This window comes from Haliotis rufescens, unplaced genomic scaffold, assembly GCF_023055435.1.
Source record: "Haliotis rufescens isolate VD_foot unplaced genomic scaffold, xgHalRufe1.0.p SCAF_2, whole genome shotgun sequence".
NCBI lineage: Eukaryota > Metazoa > Mollusca > Gastropoda > Lepetellida > Haliotidae > Haliotis > Haliotis rufescens.
This window is the reverse complement of record NW_025963890.1, coordinates 76,403,581-76,426,228: the sequence shown is the minus strand read 5'-3', so window position 1 is coordinate 76,426,228 and position 22,648 is coordinate 76,403,581. Positions and strand designations below refer to the sequence as shown.

Genomic DNA, 22,648 nt, shown 5'->3' with positions numbered 1-22,648 from the left:
CCTCGTGACATAGCTGGACTCTTGCTAAACGCGGCGTAAAACCATACTCACTCATTCCTTGGTCCTGCCCCTTCGTGAACTTCTCACTTCGCAAACCCAACATGGAGCTTTGAAACTCTTTCGGGTGAAGTTTTCCAAGAAAAAAACAGAAACAAGCTTCTATGTTTTATTTCTGAAAATCAATGAGGACATGTCCAAGTAAGTGAGTGAGTGGGGTTTTACGCCGCTTTTAGCAATATTCCAGCAATATCACGGCGGGGGACACCAGAAATGGGCTTCACACATTGTACCCATGTCGGGAATCGAACCCGGGTCTTCGGCTTGACAAGCGAACACTTTAACCACTAGGCTACCCGACCGCCCCACTGTTAAAATGACTTGGTTATAAGACTGTCCAGGAATTGTTGCTCAACGTCCAGACATGCGATCTTTGAATATTCTGAATATTGCTAAAAGCGGCGTAAAACAAAAAAACACTCACTCATTTAAACAGTGAAAAGGATGAGTTAGAAGTGAAATTTAAGGCAGATGTTCCCGGGTTACTTCGGCCATCTCGAATACTTGTATACCACGAACAATGCGTTAATCTTGTCATGGGATAACACAACCTCGAGTTTGGTGGGGAACACAATCACCTCTCATACCGTCGCAAACAATGCCACTTGACGACATATATACACATAAATATACAGTAGAATAATGGTTTCTATAATATTGTCATATTTTATTGACAAACTAGGATGAAACCGAAAATACATGTCAGGTGCTACATGATTCACGAGACGGGTAACACATATCACTTGTTTCCGTTCAGCAAAACCAGGTCTCCATGATTCCTTCCTACATGTTGACGCCGTTTCGGGTGTCCCCCGCCGTGATATTGCCAAACGCGGCGTAAAAAAATACTCACTCACTTATTCCTACATGTATGTGATATGTCAACTTTATGAGTTGGCACAGTAACAGTGGACCAGACTCCTTACAGTCCCCCGTGAAGATTCCGGGGTACAATAGGTCTTCAGCAACGCACGCTTGCCGTATTAAGGTGACCATGCTTGTCGTAAGAGGCGACTAACGGGATCGGGTGGTCAGGCTCGCTGACTTGGTTGATGCAGGTCATCGATCACAATTGCGTGGACCGATGCTCATGGTATCAATCACTGGATTGTCTGGTTCCGACTCGATTATTTACAGACCACTGTCATATAGCTGGAATATTACTGAGTGCGGCGTTAAACAACCAACCAATCAACCAACCCCACTGGGTAGCCACTGACTGCTGGCTGTGTGACTGGCATTTACCCACGTCTCATCAGAATAAACAGGCTCATATCCTTCTTCCCCTTCCTGGTTGATGGTTGGAAGACAATGATTTCGGCGATGAAGTGTGCCAGATCGTTCACATACCACAGCGCTACTTTCGCAACTTATCTGTTTGTATCTGTATCCAAACGTATGCTTGTATTTTGTAACAATTAAATCAGTTTCAGTTTCAAGGTATTTCGTAAAGAGTGTTATTGACATGTACTTATTTTCTGAATGCAGTTTAGCAATTGCACGTCTGACGTGATGTTTTTTTAAACTGTCTACTTTATCAATCCTACATGGTTTTGATATGTTCCCCACCTGCTTCGTCTGATTGCTGGAGTCCCGTCGACGGACAGCATCTTTCAGCTTGTTAGGAGACATACCAAGAGCTTCAGAAGCTCGTTTCAACTGTTTTTTTAATCAAGTGAAAAGGTTTTCCTCTCTCTGTTTCACATTGAAAGAAATCACACACTTAAAACATCACCTGTTTCACGTCGTCTGAGTAGCGCATCTTGTCAGTCAACAACGATGTATAAACTGTGTAGCACGTGCAGTACGTGTTTGCGCTGTTCATCTTACCGTTGTGACCCCATTCGTTCAAGGCGTCAACTTATAACAATATGATAGTTTCTTAAACAACTTTTTCCAGTGATGGGAATAAAATAAAATAGAAAATCAGACAATTCCTACGACTCAAACGATCCTTCTCATGCTGCCATACAGTGTACCGTGTGTAGCACGTGCAGTACGTGTTTGCGCTGTTCCTCCTACCGTTGTGCCCCCCTCTGTCCAAGATGTCAACTTGTACACATAACAACAGGATAGTTTCTTAAACAACTTTTTTTCCAGTGACGGGAATAAATATAACAAACAGCAGATATTGTTGGGTACAGGGTATTCATTGCCGTGTACCGTACTGACATTTAATAGACTATTCTCGATTTTGAGTTATTTTGTAACAATCGTTCTCATTCGGAGCCAAACGGACTGTAGTACTGTACAGAAACCAAGATGACTCGCGATGACAAGGAAAACGAACATTCTGATAGTTTGCTAAAAAATGTCTGCTAATACCATAAGGCACTCTTCTTCTTTCGCTGACTTTGGGTAAAAGATCTTGCAAGGAGGCACCGGTGAATGAGTGAGGGACGTTTTTCAAAACTATTTCCCGACATATCTTAATGTAGAAAGTACAAAGCGTCACAGGTCGTTGATATTTACCCCTGAATACCAACGTTGACAAACCAAGGTTCATAATCGAATCTGGTTAGAACTAACGACCACCGAACAAGAGTTGTGAGTCCAGACGTCTCCCGTTGGTAATATTGGTAGAGGCGTACTGGAAGCCCCAGCAATCGAGTCCACACAGCAACAGGAGTTTCTTAATTCTGTGACGTTCCGTGTCATTCTGTGACGTCCTGTCGCTTTTTTAACGTCACCCGTTGATAATCTAGGTAGAGGCATATTGGACGTATCGGCAATTTAGTCCACATTGCGGTAGCACATTGTTCATCTCCGACGTTCAGTGATATACTATGACGTTCAGTGATATACTATGACGTTCTGTGATATTCTGTAATATTCTGATAATTTAGGTAAGGGCACGTTAGGTACATCTGTACTTAGATGTCTGGTTTAGTCCACATTGCCATAGGACATGTTGCGTTCTGGGACGAGCCACTCGAACCACAGCAGCGAGTAGGCGACCCACTATCGACCGCCGTACATATTGTGTCCGTGCCGCTATTTTTATGAACGAACTTGTAGGTGTAGCTGTTCCGGTTCCTGATGCGGGGGCTCCGGCAGCACGGGCAGAGTAGCGTGGATCGGAACGCCTGTCTGAACTTGAGGGACATGATGCTGTACAGGATGGGGTTGATGGTGGAGCTGATGTAGTAAAAGACGCCGGAGACGTGGTACAGACGCTCGTGCACGAGCAGCAGTTGGTGTGTCCAGCGTTCCACATACATGACGAGGAGTCGCTGGGAGTGGAACGGCGCCCAGCACACGAAGAAAGCCACGACGACTGTCACTGGAACAAGGAATAGCATAGGTACACGTATACGTCGCGTTTAAGGTTATTGTACTTGTATAGTGTATGTGGCTGATTGTACTGGCCCGGACGAATGTTGATGTTTACGAGATGGTGTTTCATATCAAGCCAGTCGACGAGATACAACCGACGTGTCACTGAAACGACTAAAATGTCAGTTGACGTTCCATTCTCATCCTAAGAGGCTTCAGTGTACGGTGAGGTAAGGTGAGGTGCGGTGAGGTGAGGTGTGGTGAGGTGAGGTGAGGTGGTGTTTAACGTCGCGTCCAAGATTATTGTACTTATGTAGCGACGTGTGTGTGTGTGTGTTTGCTTGTACTAGTCCGGACTGATTACCGATTTATAGCGCAAGCACCACTGCCGCAGTTTAACATGAATACTCTACTCAGACACAGCTGACAAGTTTCATCCGTTAATGTCTTTTAGACTGAGCCATTGAGTGAAGTAAGGTGAGGTGGTGTTTAACGTCGCGTCCAAGATTATTGCACTTATGTAGCGACGTGTGTGTGTGTGTGTTTGCTTGTACTAGTCCGGACTGATTACCGATTTATAGCGCAAGCACCACTGCCGCAGTTTAACATGAATACCCCACTCAGACACAGCTAACAAGTTTCATCCGTTAATGTCTTTTAGACTGAGAGATTGAGTGAGGTCTTACCCCACTTTATGCAATATTCCAGCAATATCACGGCTGGTGAAAAGAACTTGCTTGTGATTGTATCCGATCGGGAATCGAACCGTTGCGATTGGTGTGTCTAGTGAGCATTTAAGCCACTAGGCTACCCTACCCTCCTACCTTATACTGTATCACTGGTACTTATTAAGGCGGGGTGGTCGGGTAGCCTAGTGGGTAAAGCGTTCGCTCGTCACGCCGAAGACCCGGGTTCGATTCCCAACATGGGTACAACGTGTGGTGTCTCCCGCCGTGATATTGCTGGAATATTGCTAAAAGCGGCGTAAACACATACTCACTCACTCACATATTAAGGCTGCATTTGTTTTTCTATGGTCACCGGACACTCGTTCCAACATCATGCAGAAAGTTGATTGATCTCTCTAGCGAACAAACCATCCTTTAAATATAGAAAACTAATTCCAATATACATGAGTCTGCTTCTCTTGAAAAACTAACTTGTAACATTCTGAAAAAGCTGGGAAAATATGTTTTGTTTGTTTGTTGTTTTACGCCGCGCTCAGCAATATTCCAGCTATGTGACGGCGATCTGTAACTAATCGTGTCTGGAGAAGACAATCAAGTGAGTGACATCATGAGAATTGATCTACGCAATTGGAATATGATGACGGGGTAGAATAGGTCTTCAGCAATCCATGCCCTAAAAGGCGACTATGCTTGTCGTAAGAGGCGACTAACCGGATAGGGTGATGAAGCTCGCTGACATGGTTGATGCATGTCATTGTATCTCAATTGCGTGGAGCGATGCTCATGACATGAATCACTGGATTATCTGGTCCAGACTCGATTGTTTACAGACCGTCGACATATAGCTGGAATATTGCTGAATGCGGCATTAACAACAAACAAAAACACAAAGGCGTATAACCAGGAAATGGGGTGCCTTCGAATATCCAATTTATCCCATAAGGTCAATAAAATCTTTGACTTACAGACTCGATTATGTGGCTTACCGAGCATCTTGAGAACAGACTGTCTGGCCCGGCTCTGCTGCTGTATCCGGATCTCAGCTCCAGAAGGCTGACTTTCCGTGGAGGAATCCGACCCACTCCTGTTAAGTCCGGACCTCCGGATAGCAATGGCGATTAGGAAGTACAAGATGGACAATACCGTCATTGGGAACACAAAGAAGAGAAACGTGGACAATTGGAAGTAGATTCTCGCCTCTTCTTCGTCCATGGTGTTGCACTGGGCAGACTCCTCTATCCGTAGCGTGGACCCCTTCTGATACCTGTATATGATCCCGAACTGCAAGGCTATTGGTATGGAACATACAGCCGATACGACCCATATTGCTGATATCACGCGTACAGCGCGGGGGAGGTTGGAGTTGCTGGGCATCCACATCGGATGACATATAGCCACGTATCGCTCCACGGTGAAGGCCGTGATCGTCAGAATGGACGCATAGGTGGACGCCTCCGCGGCAAAGAAACGAAACCTGCAGAAAGTCTCCCCGAATATGTAGGGGTATTCCGACCAGAAGGAATATGTTTCCTGGGGCAATCCCAGGACCAACAGCAACAGGTCAGATACAGCGAGGTTGAACAGATAATAGTTCGTGGCTGTGTGCATGTACTTGTTGCGTGCGATGACAATGCACGTGCACACGTTACCCCCAATACCCGTGACAAAGATGAGGGAGTACACCACAGTCATGGGGATCACAGTGCTCAGAGCGCGCCGCTTGGGGCCGATCAGAAGGTCAAGGTCAACCGAGGCCATTGTTACGTTCTTGAAATCTGATGAGGTTAAGGTCACATTTTTGCCATCTGTTGTATTGAAGGCTTCTACTAACATTTTTGGTAGTGGTCGTCCCGCACAGTAGATATCAGAACGTGAGAACACCTTGCTTTCTTAGATCATAGGTTATCTCCCCTTCTCCACATCTCCACATGGGTTAATGCTGAAATGGAATTCAGAATATAAATATAAAATAAATCAAATTAAAAGATAAAAATTTCAAAATTAAAAATAAGATAACAGATGAATACTTGCTACCTTCCCAGCCTGCTTCTGCATCAGATGATTAATGTCTGTCTTCATCACATAGTAACAGTTAGCAGTTAGCAGAACGAAACATGCTACATGTAAACACAGATTTAACAAATCTAAGTTCATTCATACTCTAATGTCAAATCTGTTCTGAAAAGAATCACATAACATTTTCTATCAACAACAGTGCTGTTTTCTCTCAGGATACGCATAACATACGTGATGTCTTTCAGATTCTTAAACGTCAATCAGCCCTGATCCCGACCTCCAAGCTACATCCTGTTTGCACATTGTCAGTCACGTGAACCATTGAAACTACCTACTTAGAACGTCTTTTGACGTAGCCTGCCTTCATTAAACTGTCTATTCACGGCAGCACTGTTACATGTCTTTGCATCGAGCACTCGCAGTGGTTGTGCATTCCCCTTTGCTGAGGAGAAGATAATTACAACACTTGTGAATATGCCCCATGCTTCAGAGTTATAGCTCTTAGCCGAGCATTGCCGTCGTATTTACTAGAAATATGGTGTGCTTTGCCCCTCATGTTCATTCTAAAGACTCTATATGCTGTAAACAATTATCGTTTTCTTCTGATCAGCTGTTCGCGTGTGGTATGTCATTTTTAACTCTTTTGAGAATTATGGAAATAATGATTGCAGATGGTCCTCAGGTCCGTAACCCAAATAAACTGCCATGTTAAAATGGTCAAACGACAACTTCATACCAGCTTGATAATTTCTAATGGGATTTTTCACATTAATTAAATAATAATGTAACCCTAATGAGACGAATTTTTATCATCATTGCTGTTTTGGACGCCATATCGACTATGTCATTTCGTGTTGAAAAATTGAAAAGGATGCTTTCTCACAGTTTGAATTTACTGTAAATATGGTTTTAATAGGGATTTATTTGTACGAACTTAAACCAGGGTAGTTTACGTGGGGCAGATGTCGCAGATAAAATAGAAGTTATGGTGATTGATTAAGACATCTTGTATATTCAAGGAGTGTAGTTTTGTGGTTTCTTCGGCTACGTTTCGCCGGCCTCTTTAAACTAGTCTCCATTTCGTATGAATAACCCTATCGTAGCAAAAATGAATACTATTTCAGAGAAACGTCGTCGCCTCGCGCGGAGGTACAAGACAGGTTGTGTTATCTGACGGTGATATACGTTTGAGAAATATGAGCTTACTTTACATTACGGAAACTGACAGCCAGTTGGTGGACGTAGCGACCCAGCTATGTATGAGGTCAAACGGAGAAACTGTTTCCGTTGTTTCTTCAGGTGAACACTTGACTTGCCTGTGTTGTGTTTGGGACGAGTGACACCGGTGGGGCAGGATGCGCTAACCGTTTGGCGAACACCTGACATCCTCACTCTTTGATAGTGATTCATTAGCACATGCTTGTGATGTAGTGAGACTCGAACAAAGGACTCTGCCTTCAGAAGAGATTTCTTATGACAATGGAAATGGTTTTGTGGCTTAAATGTTTTTGATGAGTCCTGTTAAGTGCCCTCGCTGACTACTTCCAGTTCTGCAACGGCGATGTGTATGTGTAAACGCTACCCATATCCATTCATTATAATTGCATTCATAACGCAACAGATTTTTGACGATACGTTTCGTTCCCAACGAATATAAGGCAACGATTATAATAAGTGCGTGAATGTTATTTATCACCGCAGGCACCAATATAGCAGTTTTATCGCGATATCCTGTCAGTATCAAGTCTGGACCATTAACGATGAAACGCATATAGTTAAGTCACGGAAGCTGACCACCTGATACCCTTTAACGTATCATCCACGATCACATGCAAATAGCTAAATAACCGAACCTGACCACCCGATACCCTTTAACGTATCATCCACGATCACATGCAAAAAGCTAATTAACCGAAACTGACCACCCGATACCCTTTAACGTATCATCCACGATCACATGCAAATAGCTAAATAACCGAAACTGACCACCCAATACCCTTTAACGTATCATCCATGATCACATGCAAATAGCTAAATAACCGAAACTGACCAACCGATACCCTTTAACGTATTATCCATCATCAAATGCAAATAGCTAAATAACCGAAACTGACCAACCGATACCCTTTAACGTATCATCCATTATCACATGCAAATAGCTAAATAACCGAAACTGACCACCCGATACCCTTTAACGTATCATCCATCATCACATGCAAATAGCTAAATAACCGAAACTGACCACCCGATACCCTTTAACGTATCATCCATTATCACATGCAAATAGCTAAATAACCGAAACTGACCAACCGATACCCTTTAACGTATCATCCATTATCACATGCAAATAGCTAAATAACCGAAACTGACCAACCGATACCCTTTAACGTATCATCCATGATCACATGCAAATAGCTAAATAACCGAAACTGACCACCCGATACCCTTTAACGTATCATCCATCATCACATGCAAATAGCTAAATAGCCGAACCTGACTTCCCGATACCCTTTAACGTATTATCTCTTTTAAGCAGAGATTTTTGTGCTTATAGTTAGTATTTTATGTTTATTATTTTCTACAAATACATAGCGTAACATGATTGGTCCGCTTGACTAGTTGGATTTCCGATAAACTTTTGTTCAATCCAATTACCGCAAACACACTAGATGTGATTGTGAACATTTACATCATTACTTGGAGAAAATGATTTTGTAAATTATTTTGAATATAACGCTGGATTTAAAATATGACGGTGCAGTAGGGTAGTCTAGTGGTGGAGTGGCGTAAAACACCACTCATTCACTTAAAATACCATTGGTGATAGGAAAATGAATGGCCGATATTTCAAACACTTCTGTGAGCTGAACACTCCACATCCTCTCACGGTGACAGGTTCCATTAACGAGCAATAACAAGTACTTCATTCCAAAACAGTGATGAAAGCTCATTATATGTAAGTTGTACGTCCACATACATTCCGGACGCTTCAGGTATGAAGAACAGTCTCCCCCTCTCAACACCCACCGCGTGCCTCATTAGCTACACACCGCATTCATGCAGGCACCCCGCCCCTCCCCCCTATCCCCAGCACCGACATACCATGTAGCTGTTGCTGTTGCTGTTACTGTTGCTGTCAGCAGGAGATACCACTGACCACTACATCTCGTCTCCATAGCAATCACGTTATGAACGTACACCGGTAAACAGGTAACAGTGGACATAGACTACACAGATCATGCACACACGAACTGTTGTTCCAAAACCAGGAATGGTGAGAATGCTTAGTCAAAACCAAAGTTCATTTCAAAACAAAAAGTAAATAAAAGCAACAAAAACATTTCCATAATCCTAAGAAATATCTGCTAAAAGAATATATGTCAATTATACGATTCCGACCACATCATAAGCATGTGTTTATTAATCACTATAAAAGGGTGATGATGTCTGGTGTTCGCGAAAAGGTGAGCGTATCCTGCCCCACCGCTGGCACCCGTCACAAACACATGCAAAAGCAAGTCATGTGTTTACCTGAACAAAGGGTCACAGTGTTCAAAGCAGCGTCATCACTGGAATATTGATATATTGAATATCGAGGAGAGTCGCCATGTGTAGGGGGAGGACCATGCAACAGCCGAAGAGTTGATGTTTGTTGGAATGCTTTGCTTATATTATACCGACATATTACACTGACGGGCAGAAGAAAGTATAGACTTGAAAACTGGATTTGACAAAAACAATTACAAACGTTACTCGTCTGAACACAATCGCGAAACATTGCAAACTTCAGGTCCAGACCACAACTATGATACTCGTACCAAATACATCACTACCCAATAACTATTTCATGTTTGTTTTAATTTTAGCCACCATCAAGCATGGGTGTATATTTTCTCCTTCCCGGCAGTTTACACGGGTCTTTCATGATTAAATAAGCAGAACGATGGTTTTAGTTAAACAGACATCTACTCTGATTTCACTCTCCACGTAAATATCTGTCAAACCTCCAAATGAGGTGGTATCAAGTGAACGCTGAACGAACATTGACCAATCAATCAAAGTGGAGGATGCATGTTCCTTTGTGGACAATCATATGTCCGCTTTCTAAAGCGATTCGGCTTAATTTCCGAACCATCTAAAACCCTTTTAGCTCCGAACAAAGGATTACCCACAAAAAGATAAATCGTTCCCCATTATAGACACGATCGGGTGTAGATGCAATAGCGCCCTGGCATGACATGGTTTAAAATATTCACAATAGCGTGGTCATTATTTTCTCCACATGGAGCTGCTCATTACGCTATTTTCGAAATACAGAAATCTGCTTCAAATATTTCGCTCCCCCTAAACTGTAATTTTTATAGGCTCCACGCTGATTGACTGATTAGAATGTTTAACCTCATACAATCTTCTATAGAGGGTTTTTAAGATCTTGACGTGGAGAGGTATAAAGTCGTAGTAAAAGTAATTCTAATAAGATTGCGAACATACATTCATTATTATGTTGTGCAACTAAATACCTCCTTCATCTCTGAGATCTGTTTTGGATGCAAACGTATGGTCCGTTATCGGTTCTGCGGTTATCGGCGCAGTCACAAGTAACCATGCAGTTCTGTTGATGTAAACAGACTGCAGCAGATTCCCATATATAACGTAATGACTGCATTTTCATTGCCAACAATGTTCAGGATCATGATTATTTCACAGTCGTGATCCAAAGTTTAACAGATATTTGAAACAAAACTAAGAAGCAAGAGGGACTATCTGCTGATTACAGAAAAATATCCAAATATATAGAAAGATTTATGTAAGGATTGTACACACTGACACAGTTAATGGCCTCATGTGATGGGGTGAGTGAATGAGTATTTCAGTTACCGGTATATCACGGCTGTCACCTTAATGTTGGAAGATAGCCCCACGTTAGGCAGATTGCAGACATTTATCACTTCGACGAACTCTATCTGCAAGGGCATAGTGGTGACGTTGAATGCCCAAGAGCCATCATCTCTGTTACGGTGCACTATGAATGCCGTTGTGGTTTACTATACGACACAGCAATGCAGGTTCAAGGCCGAGTGTGTTTAAAACCAAACTTTTAGTCCTCGCCACTTGAAAAGAATCACGAAATATTCTAAATATAGCCAAATATAGTCACCTGACTTCCACTTCTCACCCAACTAGTAATCACGTGATCAAAACGCGGAGGAATGTTTATTGCCACCTAGATGGATATTTCTTGAAAAACACACTTTGGAATTGTTGTCATTACTGTAAGTAATATGTCTTATCGGCGGAAAGGCTTCTTTTCATTTTTATGAAGCACACATGCAGCACACATGCAAAATATTTAAATGATGAGGACAATAGCTGCCAGGATACGCTGGATTTGAGTTATGAGATTATGATCTGCTTGTCAACATCAAATACGGGCTAGTTGATCTCAGCATGACGTAAATGTCGTTTTCAGGACATTTCTAGAAAATAAAAGCGACAAAACACTTCCATATATACCACAAACGTGACAAGAGTCGATTGTACGATTCCGACGATATCATGAGCATGTTTCATAATGCACAGCTTTTGAGAGACAAGCTGATCTGCCGGAATGAAAATGAGATACTGTTTGCAAATATAAATAGCAAAATCCTTTCCAAAGTCAAAAGCAATCAATAGTGCGATCGATTCTCTATGCCATACTCATGTATTCATGAATCACTATCAAAACGTGATGATACCAGATGTTCCTGACCCTTTGGTGGCACCCATCATATTCTAATGCACCCGTCAGATTCTAATGCACCCGTCATATTCTAATACACCCGTCAGATTCTAATGCACCCGTCATATTCTAATGCACCCGTCAGATTCTAATGCACCCGTCAGATTCTAATGGCACCCGTCAGATTCTAATACACCCGTCAGATTCTAATGCACCCGTCAGATTCTAATGCACCCGTCAGATTTTAATGGCACCCGTCAGATTCTAATACACCCGTCAGATTCTAATACACCCGTCAGATTCTAATGACACCCGTCAGATTCTAATGACACCCGTCAAAATCTAATGGCATCCGTCATATTCTAATGCACCCGTCAGATTCTAATGCACCCGTCATATTCTAATGCACCCGTCAGATTCTAATGCACCCGTCAGATTCTAATGGCACCCGTCAGATTCTAATACACCCGTCAGATTCTAATGGCACCCGTCAGATTCTAATACACCCGTCAGATTCTAATGGCACCCGTCAGATTCTAATGGCACCTGTCAGATTCTAATGACACCCGTCAGATTCTAATGACACCCGTCAGATTCTAATGCACCCGTCATATTCTAATGGCACCCGTCATATTCTAATGGCACCCGTCAGATTCTAATGGCACCCGTCAGATTCTAATGCACCCATCAGATTCTAATGACACCCGTCAGATTCTAATGGCACCCGTCAGATTCTAATGGCACCCGTCAGATTCTAATGACACCCGTCAGATTCTATGGCACCCGTCATATTCTAATGGCACCCGTCATATTCTAATGGCACCCATCATATTCTAATGACACCCGTCATATTCTAATGCACCCGTCAGATTCTAATGGCACCCGTCAGATTCTAATGGCACCCGTCAGATTCTAATGACACCCGTCAGATTCTAATGCACCCGTCAGATTCTAATGGCACCCGTCAGATTCTAATGGCACCCGTCATATTCTAATGGCACCCGTCAGATTCTAATGGCATCCGTCAAATTCTAATGGCACCCGTCATATTCTAATGGCACCCATCATATTCTAATGACACCCGTCAGATTCTAATGGCACCCGTCATATTCTAATGGCACCCATCATATTCTAATGACACCCGTCAGATTCTAATGCACCCGTCAGATTCTAATGGCATCCGTCAGATTCTAATGGCACCCGTCAGATTCTAATGGCACCCGTCAGATTCTAATGACACCCATCAGATTCTAATGGCACCCGTCAGATTCTAATGGCACCCGTCAGATTCTAATGCACCCGTCAGATTCTAATGGCACCCGTCAGATTCTAATGGCACCCGTCAGACTCTAATGGCACCCGTCAGATTCTAATGGCATCCGTCAGATTCTAATGACACACGTCAGATTCTAATGCACCCATCAGATTCTAATGGCAGAATACGCGAGTTTGATTTGCTATTGCAGTGTTACCCCTTACGTATGTCAGTATATTGCTGTGAGAGTAAGTCGTTAGCTTACCAGTGCTATAAGAACTGACACAAATTAAGATGTCTAGACCAGGGCTTGAAATAGTGGTGTGGGCCCAGACGTTGGTTATGAGACTTTAATTACGGAGTATTGCTGGGATGGGTGCCTACAGTAGACAACCAGCTAATCAGACAAGCCGATTGCTTCGTTGCACAAAGCGATATTAGTGTTACAACCGGGAAATGATTATGTTATGATGGTTAGATCGTCTAATGACAGTGACTAATAGGTACACAAGGTTAATGTCCACAGTGACTTATAGGTACAGAAAGTTACATATGATAATAAACATAAAAATAGAAATCATTTATATTATTGAATTTTCTGTCCCCTTTTACACTAATGTGATTGACAGGATTCAGGAAAAACATGGCAAATATGCAGACCTCGCTTTCGAAATGTCACGCTTGCATCTCAAGTACCAAGATGTCTGACTCCCCATTGTTCTCGGTGCCTTAGGTTTGGTACCTCCCAATCTGTTGACTGACATTGGGAGAGTACCCGGGTTTGCTACCAGGAATACAGCTCTTCTGACAATCTGGGTAATGCAGAAGGCTGCAGTGTTGGGGAGTCTTCACATTCTCCGAAAAGTTCTAGGTGAGTTTGACACTTCCTGGGAGAAGTCCCATTCGCTGTCTGGGCTGCGTGTAGAGGGGGCAAGGACCCTGAGCTGATGATGAGCCTAACCAACCTGACTGTGCCAGGATCACCCAAACCCTTTGCTGTTTTTTTAAATTTTAATCTGTAAATAACAATGATAAAAAACCCAGTGATGATACCAGGTGTTTGCGAAAAGGTGAGCGTTCCCTGCCCACTGGATGGCACAAACACAACAAAGGCAAGTCAAGTGTTCACCTGAAGAAACACCAAACATTTTGTTCACTTCGTCCGTTTGACCTTATACATGGTTGGTCGCTACTTCCACTAACTGGCTGTCAGTTTCCGTAATCTAAAGCAAGCTCAACTTTCACCAGCATATATCACAATCAGATAAAACAATCCTTGTTTCTGCCGCCGTGCGAAACGACTACTTTACGTTTCTTTGAAACCTTCTAATTATTGCTACGATTGGTACACATCTGTCATTTGTTAATGTGAAGCTCTTCTTTGACATGGGGATTAGTTTAAAGAGGCCGACGCAATGTATCAATAGAAAAAAACTAACACAAAACCAGTCTCTTTGAATACACAAGAAGTCTCAATCAATCCCCATAACTTGTATTTTATCTGCGACATCTGCCCCGCGTACTTTACCCTGGAGGAAGTTCGTACACATCAACCCCTTTTTGAAAACGTATTTCAAGTAAGTTCAAAGAAACATTGAACAAAGCATCCTTGTCATATTTTCAACACGACTGAATCACCAATGTGGCGTCCGACCCACCATTGAAGACAAAATCAGCCTCATTTGAGTTAGTTTATGTTTATTCATGTACAAAAGCACGTGAAATAGAGAATTGCATTATTTATGTCACTGATGCGTCAAAGTTGCAAATGTCCTCCACATGTCTACCATAAAACTCTTTGAAAGTTTTGACCCTGATCAAACAACTTTTGAGCAATACTCCTATGAATCATTGTTAGAATATATCAAGAATGTTGCTCATATTACTGTACCATTTGAACCTGCCTCAGGGCCAAAGAGGAGATTTATATATGGCTGATGTAATGGCGTAGAAATCATCCTCATTCACACACGTAAGTGTTAGTCAGTGAGTCAGTGTAGATGCTTTTACGGCGTTTTAAACAATACTCCTAAAAATATCAGACCAAGGGCACAAGAAATTTAGTTTACACTTTGTGCCCTTGTCAGGAATGAAAGCCGGTCGCTGACGTGAATAACAAACGATTTAGTCCACTTTCCCTTAATGTTGACCAAAAGTCCAGCAGCTCAGCCTTTGGTGTCTAGACTACATAACGTATGAGGTAAAATCGAGCAGACTATCTCTACCAAGATTTCAAAGAGCCTAATACAACCGAGAAGTTGTTTGATCAAGATTATAACATTCAAAGCCTCAGTAAAGCTTTCAAAAACAATTATGGCAGACATTTTGAGAACGCATCACTGACAAACATGATGTCCGATGCAATTCCCTATTTTGACTTGTACCATATGTTCCCATGCTTATTCAGGGGAACTATTGACGTGCCTTTGCATGTGTTTGTGATGGGTGCCACCGGCGGTGCAGGGTACGCTCACCTTTTCGCGAACACCTAGTATCTTCACTATTTGACAGTGATTCAAAACCACATGCGCATGATGTAGCAGGAATCGTAAATCGAATCGTCTTTTTGCAGAGCTTTCTTATGAATATGGAAAATGGTTTTGTTGCTTTTATTAACGATGAAGCTCCTCCGCCATGTCTCACTTGTAGGAAAATGTCTTGAACCATACAAACACAATAGTGTGTTATGAGTTACAGTCGCTTGTTTCCATTCCGCCCTATCGCGTCTGTCATTAAAGATGATCACAGATCCAAGTATATATGTTACATTTCATTATCAGCCGTTTTTACATGTTGTTTGCACATCCGCTATTACATACTTAGAGGGATACATATTCTACTTTATGCATGTCCATTCTGGAAACAGCCTTGTGTGGTACACCAGTGAACGACTCATCCATCTTTAATCACGATAACTTTTTAACCCGAGAAAAAAAACCACTTAAAATATCTGCGTGAGCGTTTACAGAAATTGGAAGAACTTTGATGTTTATTTGAATTATGAGATAATGATAGACATGTATGACACACCGGACAGGTGATTGCTTCAGTTTCGTCACTATCCCCAACTATGCCAAACATGTACGTAGGATTGATGAGATCGCGTAGAAAACCCGACCCCTTAGTATGTTGATAACTATGGAACAGTGGAGGGGACATAAAGAAAACGTAATTCTGCTTCATGTATTATCTGGAACCACGTCTTACAACCTCGTAGTCATGTTTTGATAGAAGGAAAACAGTGATGCCAAATATTATCATTTCGTGGCCATGGTTTGATAGACAGATGCCAAGACTTTATCATTTTGGCACCATGTTTTGAAAGTGATACCAAGTCTTTTCATTTCGTGACCATGGTTTGAAAGAGGGATGCCAAGACTAAATATTTTGCGGTCTTGGTTTGAAAGAGTGATGCCAAGCCTATTTTATCGTGGCCATGGTTTAATAGAGGGATGCCAAGACTAAATGTTTTGCGGTCTTGGTTTGATAGAGGGATGCAAAGACTAAATATTTTGCGATCCTGGTTTGATAGAGGGATGCCAAGGCTTATCTTTTCGTAGTCATGTTTTGAAAGAGTGATGCCAAAGATTATCATTTCGTGGCCATGGTTTGATAGAGGCATGCTAAGGCTAAATATTTTGCGGTCTTGGTTTGAAAGAGGGATGCCAAAGATTATCATTTCGCGGTCATAGTTTGATAGAGGGAAGCCAAGACTTCATCATTTCGTGGCCATGGTTTGATAGAGGGATGCCCAGAGATTATCATTTCGTGGCCATGGTTTGATAGAGGCATGCTAAGGCTAAATACTTTGCGGTCTTGGTTTGAAAGAGGGATGCCAAAGATTATCATTTCGCGGTCATAGTTTGATAGAGGGAAGCCAAGACTTCATCATTTCGTGGCCATGGTTTGATAGAGGGATGCCAAGACTAAATATTAAGTGGGGATGCCAAACCATGTCGTAGTCATCGTTTGATAGAGGGATGCCAAGGCTTATCATTTCGTAGTCATGTTTTGAAAGAGTGATGCCAAAGATTATCATTTCGTGGCCATGGTTTGATAGAGGGATGCCCAGAGATTATCATTTCGTGGCCATGGTTTGATAGAGGGATGCCCAGAGATTATCAATTCGTGGCCATGGTTTGATAGAGGCATGCTAAGGCTAAATATTTTGCGGTCTTGGTTTGAAAGAGGGATGCCAAAGATTATCATTTCGCGGTCATAGTTTGATAGAGGGAAGCCAAGACTTCATCATTTCGTGGCCATGGCTTGATAGAGGGATGCCCAGAGATTATCATTTCGTGGCCTTGGTGTGATAGAGGGATGACAAGGCTTATCATTTCGTGGTCTTGGTTTGATAGAGGGATGACAAGGCGTATCATTTCGTGGTCTTGGTGTGATAGAGGGATGACAGGGCTTATCATCTCATGGTCTTGGTTTGATAGAGGGATGACAAGGCGTATCATTTCGTGGTCTTGGTGTGATAGAGGGATGACAGGGCTTATCATCTCATGGTCTTGGTTTGATAGAGGGATGACAAGGCGTATCATTTCGTGGTCTTGGTGTGATAGAGGGATGGCAGGGCTTATCATCTCGTGGTCTTGGTGTGATAGAGGGATGACAAGGCGTATCATTTCGTGGTCATCGTTTGAGAAAGTGATGCTAAAGATTATCATTTCGTGGTCTACGTTTGATAGGGGGCGTCCATTTTTTTAAGTTGTGGCGTCCGTTTATGAAGTCGCTCTATCCATTTATTAGCTTGTGGCTTGTTATTAGTCGTGGCTCCCGGCTGTTAAGCCGCGACGTGCAGATATGATATCGTTTTGCCTTAATATGATTATTATCTGGTAGCTATTATATCCTTACTTTTAGCGTGCCCCTTCCACGCTCCCATATGTACCGGTGGCAATGGGAAAATACATTAATGTGTTTACTTAAACATGCACTCTAGAGATCCCTTTGAAACTTGCCAGTGAGGAGAGACGTCGTTGAAATCACAAACAGAACTCAGCGTTCCCAGTCAAATAGTTGTGAACGGCAGCTGGAGAAACAAAGTAGTCAGTTGTAACTTCATGCAATGAAATGAAAATTGAATATATAAGTTGGTTTTAAACAGATCTAGCAGATATTTGGGGACAGTTGATCTATTGTCTGAGCTAAACGGCGGCATATTGATCAATAGACTGTTGGGTCTGTTTAGATTTAAATTTAAAATGTCGTTATTATTTTAAATACGAAACAAATATTGTGTCACTTTTATACTCTTCAAAACAAGAAACGCACAGGTAGTATGTAGTTCATTGAATCTGACTACACCAAAAAAGTCGTATATAAATTGGATTTCTGATATTGGAAAATGTTGGTGGCCTGATATTCGACAAACGGTGCGTCAAAACGCAGCCATTGTCGATTTGCAATGTCTTAAACGGCATTGTTTTCACACTTGTTAAAAAATGTCATGGAGGAAAACAGTAAAGCAGAATGCACGTGCAAGTTATAGCATTTGTAAATCGTGGTAGTGGCTATACAAAGGCAAGCATAAGCCAATAATTTGTCATTCAATTGTCAGCTCAGCGGTGACGATTGGCACATCGCCATAGAACGTATCCAAAGAGGGGAATCGCAGTCTTCTGTTGCACGCCACTTCAACGTCCACCACAGCACCATTTGCCGCCTTCGTGACCGATATACAGAGTTCAAATCCACAGCAGACCACCCGAGAACCTGCCGACCAAGAGTTACTACCCCTGCACAGAATCGCTACATTCGATGTTCAAAAGTCATCGCAATGCCACAGCTGCTGAGACTGCAGGACGAATCCTTGGTTTGAGGAGCATATCGGACCAGACTGTCAGGAACTATCTTCACGAGGGTGGAATCCGACTTAGAAGACCAGTTATGGTCCATGTGTTGCAACAGATCCTTTGACAGCAAAGCTTGCGTTGGTGCCATACGTTACAGCCTTCGAATTTTAGAAATTGGAGACGAGTTTGGTTTAGCGATGAATCACGATTTCTTCTTCACCGGCGAGATGGAAGACAACGTGATTATCGTCGTCGAAATGTCCGTTTTGCCCCACATTGTGTACGTGAACTCGACAATTTCGGTGGCGGTAGTGTCATTGTGTGTGTGTGTGTGTGTGTGTGTGTGTGTGTGTGTGTGTGTGTGTGTGTGTGTGTGTGTGTGTGTGTGTGTGTGTGTGTGTGTGTGTGTGTGTGTGCGTGCGTGCGTGTGTGTGTGTGTGTGCATATCCTACAGCTTCTGGGACATTTGACAACAAATTGCTACATGAATCAAATTCTTCAATCTCACCTTCTTCCAATCATTGACCGCCAGAGGGATCCGTTTCAACAGGACAATGCTACACCGAACACAGCTCGTGTCATTGTAGACTACCTCCATAATGCCAACATCAACGTTTTGCCCTGGCCATCGAGATCTCCAGATTTCAACCCAATCGAACACCTCTGGGATGTACTCGATCGACGTGTACGTCAACGTCAGAACACGCCACAGGCACTCACACAACTGGCCTACGCGTTACAAGCAGAATGGCGCAGAATTCCGCAGGACAGAATTCATACACTTATCCAGTCAGTGCCGAGGAGATGCAGAGTCGTGATTGCTGCCCGGGGCGGTCACACGAAATACTGAGTTCAGCCCAACCTTGTGGCCTTATGTGACATGACAATGAACAGTTTTCAATGCCTTTGTACAACAACATGTGACTATCAAGCTCACTAATTTCATATTTGTATCTATGATATTAAATTAAATATATATCGACTTTGATATGTACAAAATCTACCTATGCGTTTCTTTTTCTTGAAGAGTGAATAACAATGATGCCCATATGTGAAGTAATAGATGTTTATTGTTTTATCATTTAATACATATTTAGTAGGTATATAAAGCGACACCACAGTACATAGAAACGCTTGTTGTACATAAACCGCCGGGGAATAGAATCTATACACGTAAAGATTCACACTGAATGCCGCCATGTTCTTTGCAACGTCATGTGCACGTCACCTGTGGTGAGATACTCATTGATTGGCTGCGTGTAGTATCGCCTATGATACCCGTATCAAATACCTAACCACTGAAAGACCATTTCTTGTTTGTTTCATTTTAAGCTTCCATAAAACCTCGGTGTTTACTTTCTTTTGGCCGGCAGTTTATTGTAATGAAACATTCTTGCTGTTCCTTTTTGAGTTACAAACGTTTCTGACGAGATACACATTTAATCACTTGTTCCGTGAAAACATGGTATCGGAATTCGCTATAGGGGGTGACATCCCTTTATCATGCCAGGATCCGCCCTCGTTAGTTCAAACCCTGAATTCGTATTGATCATGTTTCCTGATTTTTCAGCACCATACCAATTTTCATCAGTTTTAACAAAGTTGAACACGTCTCTGACCTGCGCCATGATATAACTGAAATGCTGTTCAGTGCGGCGTAAAACCCAACTCATTCACTCTCGAAATTGTCACTTTTTTTGCAGAGATACAAGCATGCCCCTGGGATTTTAACGCTTTTACGTCTCTGTTCATGTTTCAGTCTAAAAGTTCTGTTCTTTGGCATCCATCGACTAGCTAGCCGCCAGAGGAACATATTTGTAACTCTACTCTACGGAGCTCACAGGTCAAGCAGTGATACCACGTCCGACGAACACGTTGTGAAATGGAACGAAGATAACGTTACCTTTCTAATTTGTTTCAGTATATGATGATTTGACATCACGTTATCTACAAGGAGTTGTCCGAGATGGTATTTCTCATATACATTCCCCGACTGTACCGGTCACGACGGACATGACCTGCTCTTGCTGAGACCGACTTTTTTCATCTTTCTGAATGGTTTTCATCTAGTTTTCAAGTTGAAACAAATCTTTTCAACACTTTCTTCAGACAGTCTATTTCATATTTCCCAAAAGGTTACTGAGTGAAAATACTCCTGGGGCATACATTTATCAATTGTGGTCAGTCGCTGTCCCCTGAACTTCAAATATTTTGTTTCGGACAATGTATAATGTCATCTTAAATTGTTTGATAGACATTACTTAGAAGTTGACGGATGACAAGATAGACACATTTTTTATGGATAACAACTTCTTTAATACTGTGAAAAGCGACGTTTCGGTATAGATCCTTATACCGTTGTCAAGCAAGACTGAATGGGGGACATAGTGCAGAATGGCTTCATGACCCTATTATTATTATTATTATTATTACTATTGTTGTTACTGTTAATCCTCTACTGTTAATCCCCCACCTACTATATATATTCTGCACTATGTCCCCCATTCAGTCTTGCTTGACAACGGTATAAGGATCTATACCGAAACGTCGCTTTTCACAGTATTAAAGAAATTGTTATCCATAAAAAATGTGTCTATCTTGTCATCTTGGCAGAAACTTGGACGTAGCAAGTTTTTCTGGTATTGCGAAGGACGGAGTACTTACCTTGGCGTAAATAACAGTACAGTAGACGTACATGTAAAGGAAGTAGGTTTGGTGTGTTATGAAAGACGTCCACAACATCATCTCTGGTTAATATGAATCTTTACATAATTTTGTGTGTTTTTTTATTTACGTAGCCATTAGTATTTGTATATGTTTGTTTGTTTGTTGTTTAACGCCGAATTCATCAATAGTTCAGCTGTATGACAGCGGTCTGTAAATAATCGAGTTTGGACCAGACAATCCAGTCATTGACATCATAAGAATCGATCCACCCAATTGGAATGCGAGGACATGCCATGACCACCCGATTCCGTTAGTCTCCTCTTACGCCAATCAGAGTCGCCCCTTACAGCAAGCATGGGTTGTTGAAGATCTATTCTAACCCGGATCTTCACGGGGGATTTGTTTGTGCATTCACTCATGCACACTCAACACATTAAACTATATGACGTAATGCATACGCTGAACATGCATTTGATGAGACACATTCGGATATAAAGATAACAATGGTCAACTCGACAAAAACAAATTATAAAAACACAAATTTATTTAGAGATGATAATTATCTTCGTAAAATAGACGATTCAACATATATCTTTGCATGCACATATGATGAAGAAAATGTATTGAACAATAATTCAGCAAAAATACTCACTTTGATCAGTCGTTGAATTATTGTCCGAGAAATATGACAGGTCACATTGACAGTGCGGATTGATCAGCGCTATCTGTACACGGAGTTAAACGAACGTGCCAACCAGCTGAGCCGAAGCGCTAACAAGTGGCGGTGCATACCGACATGCACTTATATGATGTTTGTTTCTGAGCCACAAAGAACCTGCTCGACCATCAATGAAGCAGTGGGGGGCGTGTTCTTATCTGATCACCAGAATCTCAGCTCGGTGGTGAGAGCAGTAAAAGCAGTGAAGAACGAGCTTGCGATGTTAATGGCTGCCTTCACTACATCTCAGCAATACTAATATACCAATATTGTTGACAAATGTCCAGGCCTAAATGAAATTTACGCTTTGGCACAGTCGTGCGTTGTAAAGGAAAATGATAACTCCAATGTATTTTCGCTGTTAGCCGAGAAGCAATTAAATAAATGAACACCAACAGGCTTTTGTCTTGCAGCCTTTTCATAATACTTATTTGTTTGTTCATTTAA

General features: G+C 42.1%; 1 protein-coding gene across 1 annotated transcript; it reads right to left on the bottom strand.

The window, feature by feature from the left end:
• Positions 1-2,259: 2,259 nt before the first annotated feature.
• LOC124147600 (pyrokinin-1 receptor-like) lies at positions 2,260-22,252 on the bottom strand. Its single transcript, XM_046518264.2, has 3 exons — positions 22,136-22,252; positions 5,009-5,961; positions 2,260-3,340 (listed from the first exon to the last, which is right to left on the bottom strand). Exons 2-3 carry the CDS (start codon positions 5,853-5,855, stop codon positions 2,931-2,933), a joined length of 1,257 nt encoding a protein of 418 aa, XP_046374220.2. The 5' UTR covers positions 5,856-5,961; positions 22,136-22,252; the 3' UTR covers positions 2,260-2,930.
• Between the last annotated feature and the right edge of the window lie 396 nt (positions 22,253-22,648).